Source organism: Pygoscelis adeliae, unplaced genomic scaffold (assembly GCF_000699105.1).
Source record: "Pygoscelis adeliae isolate BGI_AS28 unplaced genomic scaffold, ASM69910v1 Scaffold160, whole genome shotgun sequence".
In the NCBI taxonomy this organism is placed as follows: domain Eukaryota; kingdom Metazoa; phylum Chordata; class Aves; order Sphenisciformes; family Spheniscidae; genus Pygoscelis; species Pygoscelis adeliae.
In genome coordinates this window covers 2,590,144-2,598,891 of record NW_008824035.1, presented here as the reverse complement: position 1 = coordinate 2,598,891, position 8,748 = coordinate 2,590,144, and the positions used below count along the sequence as shown (strand labels likewise).

The window sequence follows — 8,748 nt, the reverse complement described above, 5'->3', positions numbered from 1 at the left end:
CGAAAGGGAGGGAGCGCCCCGGCCTGCTGTGGGGGCGGCTGCCCAGCTGTCTCCCCAGCGGGCTGCGAGTTCATCAGTTAATTTTGGTGAAACAATAGCAGATGCCCGGGCAAAAGGCGCGTAGTGGGAGTTAGTAACCCTCAAAGGACATGCTCAAAAAACCCCCAAACCAAACAGTTTTGCAGATTTTCTTCTGCTTGTGCTAATTTTTTTCTGCCCAGACAGGGCCCCCCTCCTGCAGGGAGCTCAAGGCAGGCACAAGTAAGAGTATTTATTGGCAATGTGGCATTAATGACGTGATAGTTTCAACAACTAGTTAAAGCATCCCTAATTAAAGATCACATTTTAAAGAAGCCAAGTTGTTGTTAGTACAAAATTACTGCATTTTTAGTGCATTGAACTGTATGCAAAGCAAGATTTCCCAGAATGTCCTTCCAGTGCGCTGCTCACACATACTGACCACATAATTCTGCTTAGCCATTTGTCTCAAAAGAGTAACCTCTGTTTCCTAGCAAAGTAAAATGCCATAGTTTTTTATAGTAAAGTTATAGAATATTTGGCTATTTGCACTAATATGTCTCCAGAACTGTTTCCAAAGCTGATTTACAGTGTTGTGTAACAAACATGTAAGAGCTGAGCTAATGCTTAGGCCGTGTATGTAATACGTTCAGTCTTAACTGGCATTAGATTTACTTTTGTTTGTATCTGTTACAGGTTTGAATAGCTTGTACTTATCATCATTTACAAACGCAATGGAAGAGGGCAAGACTGAAGACGTCCAGGGTATTCTACGACTTAATGTGCGAGGATGCTTATACACAGCCAGGCATGAGTCTTTATGCCGCTTTAAGGATTCAATGCTAGCTTCTATGTTTAGTGGACGCTTTCCTCTAAAAGTGGATGAATCCGGTAAATATGTTCAAGCTGTAAATATGACATTCTGATCAGGGAGCTCTGTGGCAAATACACGCTTTTATATATATTTATGCATTTTGTAGTATATCTCTTTTCCCAGTCTGCTGACCATCAGTTGGCTTCTTTAATTCCAGGACGTAAAACAATTATGCATGCATGACTTTATACTTACAAGTAATTAATCTGAATTCCAGAAGACTACTCATGTTTGCACACATACATGTTTGTACAGTGCTTAGCCCTGCCTTGTCCCAGGCCAAATGGTGGCTTTGGAATGTCCTTCTTCAGTATGAATATGAAAATAGATAAAATTGAAGTTGGCTTCAAAAATACTGTAAAACTTGAGCAATATTCAGGGAAGGTTAGACTAGATGTGTACTGGAGCTGATGCTACTTTTAACTCTTTTAAATTGCCTAGATCCAAATGAAAAAATCTCTGCAACAGCGAGAAAAGATGTATCTGCAGTTAGAATTAGAAATGAATCTAGAATTGGATTTTAGCATTTTAAGTGGAGAGCAGTACAGCTGAGGTTGTATGTTGGCATGGTCCTATGCAGATTAGTGATTTCACTGAAATTCCAAATGTTTACTGCACTAAGAATTTTATCTTCAAATAACAAATATTCCAGGGAAACAAAATAGTAGTTTTAAAAGAATAGAGAGAGTATACTTACTCCTCCTAAGTAAGTAAAACTAGTACAAAAGTTTTATGTAAAAGCTTTACTTGATGATTTGGTAGAATGTGACAAGTCTGTCTTCACTTGCTGGAAGCAGTATTTTAAATAATTTTATTTATGTGTTCAGGAGCATGTCTAATTGATCGAGATGGAAGCCTCTTTAAATATCTTTTGGATTATCTTCATGGAGAAGTTCGGATTCCTGAAGATGAACAAATTCGAATTGCACTGCAGGAGGAAGCAGATTATTTTGGCATCCCTTATCCATACAGTCTCTCTGACCATTTGGCCAATGAAATGGAGACATATTCATTAAGGTCAAATATAGAGCTTAAAAAGGTCTTGACATTTCTTACATTTTTCAACATGTACTCTCTAATCTACACCATTAATTAGCATCAGATACTAAAACTACAGTATGTGCAAGTTAGCACTTTTTAATCACCACGTTAAATCACCAGTAAATTCGGAGGTTTAGGTTAAGAAATCCTAGAGTTGATAATGCAGTCACAGTAGTTAAGGACATCAGCTTTCCCCATCATTGCAATAGAGCAACAGTTTAAATTTGACTCTATTTTACATGCAAGTCTGCTGTAACACTTGCATAGTAGGAATGATATTGTTTAGTTCCCTATTTGGCTTCAAATTTTACTTGAGATTAGATTTGATCCCTTCAAGATGTTTGGGGTTTTTTTTTTCAGTTTTAGAAATTAATCCTAAAACTTGAAAGATAAAATGTACTTTGCCATTTTTTTTAGAACAAGAAAGGAGAAAAGAAAATTAATATATTATTTAAAATCCTAAGGTTTGTCTGTTTTAGAGTATTGTAACTTAAAAGCTAATTCTAATTAACCGATTGGGAATTAACTCATATTACCAGGTATGGCTGTGTTAGTCCTGACAGTCATCTATGTTCTCTTAGTAAGCTATTGTTCCATATCTTTCATATTCTCCCTTATTCATTTCCTTTTGAAAAGCATAAAACATTTCCAGGCCTTTCAGTTTCTCTTCATATTAGGGATTTGCCATGCCTTTAAGTATTTCTGTTGCCTTTCTGTGAATTTCTCCTAGTTTTACAATATTGTCTGTTAACATCAGACAAGAAATACTGCACACATTATTCTAGATAAACTACATCCTTGATTTACTTAAGAGTTCACCAGTACAGTTAAGAAAACTTAAATATGAGAGCTTATTCAACTAAAAATATTGTAGTCTTATTAATAGTCTGTATTTTGTGTTTGGGTTTTTTTCCAGGCTTTGTTAGATTTCTGCAATTCTTATGATTTAGTTTGTACCAAACCTACAGTTTGGGTCCTGCACTATCTCAACACTTCTGGAGCAAGCTGTGAAAGTAAAATTATTGGTGTGTATGCCACAAGAGCTGATGGGACTGATGCAATTAATAAGGAGCTAGGAACGAAAATTCATAGTAAAAGCATTTACAAAAGGTAAGATGACTGTCAAACTCATGAAAGCACTATGAGGTGAGAATGAACACTCACGTATTATAATAATACCTAAATATTATTATATGTAGCATAATACAGCATTATTGTACTATAAATCCGTGGAAGGAATCGGATTCTTTCCAGCTTTGAAAACAGCTGGCTAATACAATGGTCACATTAAACAAACAAACCAAAAAGATAAAAACTAAGCATGGAGTAGAAAAATTTGAGAGAGTCCACAAAAGGTGGCTAGCATGTAGTTGCTGTAAGTTCTCATTATGTTTTACTTGCTATTTTTAAAATGTCTCCACCATTTAAAATTACTTTCTAATTTAGGACAATATTTACACTCAATACAGTGAATGAATCCCCATCCAGAAAAAGTTCCAGAAATATTCACAAAGTTGGTTGTGATTAATGCAATTGTATTTTGCAGTCTTCTAAGACAGCTGAAAGAAATATTTAACACCGAAAAGAACTGAAGAGGAAAGGAAATAGTTTTAATTCTTTAAAGGACATGTACATCTCTACTGCGCTATTAATGTATTTTTATGACAGTAATTATAAGTTATTGGTAGACCTGTATTTCTGAGTGTCTGGAAGCAATTTGTCTTTCTCTTGGTCCCACAGTACAGCGTCAGAAGTGTACTTCACTGTGTACCTTTTGAAACATGATTAAGACAGAGCTTTTCATGTTTCATCATCTTTATAATTAAGATGCTTATTTTCCTAAATTTAGGCTGGGAACATTAATATTTATTCCAAGAGTATTTGGACACATAGTGTCAGGTATCTGTCCTCCTACTCTGTTTTCCCTTTGAATAAATGACTGAGATTTAGAAAAATAGATTTTACACCATTAATTGTGTAATTATTCTTTTATGAATGCCTATTCTTTCATGAATACCCATTTTTAGCAATAGGTGTTCACAGGCATGCAGATCATAGGAGGATAGCTATTTAGAACCTCTTATACAAATAAAAATGAAATTTAAGTAACATTTTCCTTTCTACTTTACAAAACATTTACTACTAAGTTCTTACAGTTAGGAGTTGATAAAAAGAATGATACATTTAATCAATATTACATTTTTAAGGACTTAGCTAGATTTACCACATAACTGTTACCTTTAAAACAATATTTCTAGAGAAGCTGGAAATAACGTCCAATACATCTGGAGCTATTACTCAGTAGCTGAGTTGAAAAAGATGATGGATGCTTTCGATGCCTGGGAAGGGAGAGGTAGAGTATTAATTTTTTTCTTTTATTTCAGCAGTACTACTTTTTTACAGAAAAATAAGAAAAAGAACAATATTTGCCAATTAAGTATAATAAAAACTCTGCATACTTTTTCACTCGTTCAGTAAGTAACATGTTGTAAAATATCCCATAGTAGTGGCTATTTGGGGGGGAAGAAAAAAAGAGTCTTAAGGGATGTTCCAACAAGGTGACATGAGTTGACATGAACAGATGTAGTGAGAGCCACCACATGCAAGGGGTGGTAGCCTGCTAGCATTGGGGACTCTGGTGGAAGCCCTAGAAGCACGTTGGCTGTAAGCAACATTCATGTCAGCATAGTTTCAAAGCTGAAATTCTACATAATAAAATATACGCATTCATTTAGTCAGGTGTATATACACGTAATATTGACTATGTTCTCTCAGCTCATCAATACAATGTCCCTTTGAAATGCAGGTGTCAGCTACTGGAGAGTGCCTCAAGAGCTGATTGAATGTTGGACTCTTGAAGAACGCCCTTTGAAAGGCAGTTTGCATCATATGCCTCCAGTTCATAAAAGGTATGCTGATTTGCATAGGTGGCTTAAAATAAAGCAGAAATACAGCACGATCTTTTTTTTTTTATAATTTCAGGTTCTTTGAATAGCTATGAATGTTGAGTTTTCTCTGAATTTTCTGCTTACGTTTTTATAAAATGTCTTATAATCAGAGAGCTTAATTGCAGAACTGAACTTGCTAGAAACAAATTGCCTTTTTTAGGCTGCCAAAACTCTTCTCTGTTCTATTCTACTTCTTCAGCCTTTAAAACATCATTTTAGAGTGGGAAGGAGTAATTTCAAAAAGTAGAGAGCAGTATTAGTTAAATGGACTGCTAAAAAAGAAATTCAACTGAAAACTTCAAACGGTTAACTGATTTTCACGTATGTGAGATTGCCTACCTTTTAGAAGGAATTTCTAGAATTTCTTCTTTGCAGGTTTACGGTGATACTTTTGACTACACGTCCATTCTCAATACACTGGCTAAAAGCAGCCTTTGCAGGTGCGGCTACACAGTTGATCTGAGCCACTCTACAGCCACTTTGCTGCTAGGTAGGAGAAGAGGATCCTGCTGACCTTCCTTGTCCCTGGCCACACTGTCATTTCAGCAGCAGCCACAGAGCCACATCAGCACAATGATCCAATTGAAAACTCCTATCTCCCCACCCTCCCCATTTTTTTTTTGGATACTGCATTCTTTGCTTTTCATAGCTCAAATAAGAAGGACTATGATCATTTGATCCCTAGATTGCCAAACAGCCTACATACACTCCTGAATGCTCCTCTACTACCGTTGCCTGTTTTATCTTCCATCTCTCTGCTTTGATTTGTCTTCCCTATTCTTCTGCACCCTCAAAAAAGCGCTGTTCAGGTTTCAGCTAAAACTGCTGATGTACCGCAGTGATCCTGGTGAGACCATATATACTGCCTTGAAGTATTGTAAATGAACCTAGTTACTGATTATATTTTACCTATACTTCATTGCTACTGTTGAAGCACCAAATCTTTGAATGTTTAAGCTTTCCTTTTTGTTTTGGTGGTTCTTTTGATTTAGGATGTGCAGATGTTGAGAATACGTTCTCACCTTACGGCTCTGAGGAAAACCTCCCTGGACTCATTAAGCACTAGGTTATTTGCAGGCTTTCTGTTTGAACAGTGTCACTGTATACCAGTTTTATAAGAGCAATAATAAGAAATATTACTCTCAGATATTGTTTATTCTTTTGGTATGAATCCCTGTGGCATTTCACAGATCTTTTAAAATCCGAAATGCCAGTACCCTGAAGAATAGCAATGCTTTTGTAGTGTATCTTTTAAGCTGTTCTTTAGTGGCTCTCATAGTTCATAGCCTGTTTACAGTACTGACCCGCCAGCTAAATGTTTCTTTGTTCCTGACAATCAGGTCAGTTAAAGCTACTGCTTTTCTTCGTCAGCTCAAAATCTAGATATAATCTGATTCATACATGTTCTTTCTCCTACTACCAGGTTTTAGTAGCTTTACCCCACGTAGGAGCCAGCAATAGAGCCAGTTTGACAGCTTTTGTTTTGACACATTTTTAAATGCATTTTTAATATTCTCTGAGTTTAATTTCGTCTCTGTGTTCTTTCCTCCCCCTTCCTCATCTCTCCAAAAATGATTTTGATTTATATTTACTGATCATCCCTCTGACCTGGCCTTTAGCTGACTCTAGCTTTTGTTTTGTTGGGTTTCAGGTGTTCTAATGTCCTGTTCAGCTGTTTTAGTGTGACCTGGATTTCTATGGCATCATTTATTATTTCCTTGAGGAATTAAAATCTAGGTGTCTGTCCATTTTTCTTTGCCAGCACTGAGAAACAGCATTTGTATACTACTTTAAAAATGCTGTCTACGTCTGCCAATTAGAGTTGCCATGAAACTCCGTAGGCTTTCTTACATAGGTTCTTTTTTTTTAAAAAACATTTTTTCTTGAAAGATTATCCGTAATCATTTGTATTGAAAAGAAATGGGGGAGGGAGAAGGAAGCAATATTTTTCTTCTTCTTTTCTCAAATTACATAGTGTGGAACTCTATGTTTTGTGTTTATGTGCAGTTGGGTCTTACATTTTTGTAGATAACTTAAAACACATCAGACTGGTATTTAGTGGATTTTGTATCTGATGGCATCTGTAGCATTTAAATATTTTCTTTCTACAACTCCTCCAGTCTTCTGTCTCATTGATTTTCTCTTAGCAGTTTGTGCACCATATCTCTTACAATTTTTAATGTGTAATATTACTTACACAGGTAGAAGAGATTGGTGGTACTATTCATATAAAGGCAAGCCTGGTGGTGGTGATGAACAGTGGAGAACCATAAATGATACTGTAACAAGCAAAAATTAAAAGAACCTCAGATCTGTGGATGGCTGTCACAGATTGTTTTGTAATAATGTTATAAAAAGAATAATTTATGTAATAGTTTGTTTCTTTAATTGAAGTTCTTTGTTTTACAGACGATTAATCGACTTTACTGAAGAGCAAGACTATTTACCATGTAAAGCGGGTCCCAAGCCAATTAGATTCTCAGGTCCCTCAACAAGTACCCATATCAAAGTCAAGAACTCAGCTTCATTAAAGGTAGCTGCTTGCAATGCTTCACGTTCTGCAGTGACTCTTAAACGACCCAATCGTGAAAGTTTGATGCTGCACAAAGTAGCTCCTGAAACTGTATCCACAACATGCACATCGGTGCCCAGCAATTCCCAGGTGCCCTGTGGAAGGCAGAGTGCTGACAATGGGACACCATGTCAAATGACGTTCAAGATCGCAGTGTCTAGGAAGCCCGTAAGCAACCGTGTAGTAAAGCTGAAGCGAACTCCACTTTTTCTTGTGACACCATCTCAGCCGTCTTCTTCTGTATCCAGTAAAACGAGTGAACAGGACCGTGCTGCTGTTGAAATTCCTACTGCTTCTATAGTACTAAACAAGAAAGAACCAGCTGTATTAGCAGAGAGTATTAAGCTTGAGAACGATGAACTGGATGGATAGTGTTTGACTCAGCTTGATAGACTGGATAGCTTTGCATCATCTGGTCAAAGAAGAGATCATCATCTCATGTGGTCATTCAAAGATTTGGTAGAAAATTATGATGAAAAAGTTCATGAAAAGTATAGGGAGAAATTGTTTTAAGTGAGCACTGAAATGTGTTTTCTGCTTTATTTCTAAGTATTTTTTAGATGTTGGGAAGGGAGGAAGAAAAATGCATTAAAAAAAACCCTCAAACACAGAGCATGTGCAGTCTAATGTTACAGTATCTCACATTTGTATTTTTGTCAGGCTGTACTAGTACAACTGACCTTTTTACAGGGAGTACTTGCACAGCATAAAAGACGACCTCTTTATCAACTCTAACTACAGTTAACATTAACTAGTTTCCTTAATTTGTATCTTTAAAGTGGGTAAAAATAGATAACGATAAGTAGCTTTTATTAGATACAAGTTTGCCACAAGTGTACAACATACTGAGTATGGTGAAGATTCCAGAAGTTGAATGCACTTGCTAGTACTTCTGGTGAGGTTAAGTCACCATTTTGTTACTAACAGCAATGAAAGGGACCGCCTTTGCTTGTACACAGTGAGACAATTCAGAAATACAGGAAGGGAAGAAGCATGCCTCGGGAGTAACAAAGCAATTCTTTCCATAGACCTGAGACATATGTGTACTACTTTCCTAACGTGGTGTGATCTGCCACTGGGGTGCAGGCAGCCGGTGCAGCCTTGGCATTTTGTATCACACCACTGTGGGGTGTGTTTTCTGCAGCTGCAGGGAACCTCACAGGTCTGAGTTACAGCTGGCCTTCCCGTGTCCTTCTGCAGGTCCTTTTGAATGAAGAGGGGACAACTTCAACTTCCGTGCAGCAAAGCAGTGTTAACAGAGGTGCCCTGGTTTGGAGAAAGATAAGAGAACCCCT

General features: G+C 36.9%; 1 protein-coding gene across 1 annotated transcript; it reads left to right on the top strand.

Moving 5' to 3' along the window:
• Positions 1 to 752: 752 nt before the first annotated feature.
• Positions 753 to 8,031, top strand: KCTD18 (potassium channel tetramerization domain containing 18). The gene is made up of 6 exons (XM_009331613.1): positions 753 to 909; positions 1,720 to 1,931; positions 2,850 to 3,043; positions 4,192 to 4,286; positions 4,740 to 4,842; positions 7,291 to 8,031. The coding sequence occupies exons 1-6, from the start codon at positions 753 to 755 to the stop codon at positions 7,823 to 7,825; spliced, it is 1,296 nt and encodes a 431-aa protein (XP_009329888.1). The 3' UTR covers positions 7,826 to 8,031.
• Positions 8,032 to 8,748: the final 717 nt, after the last annotated feature.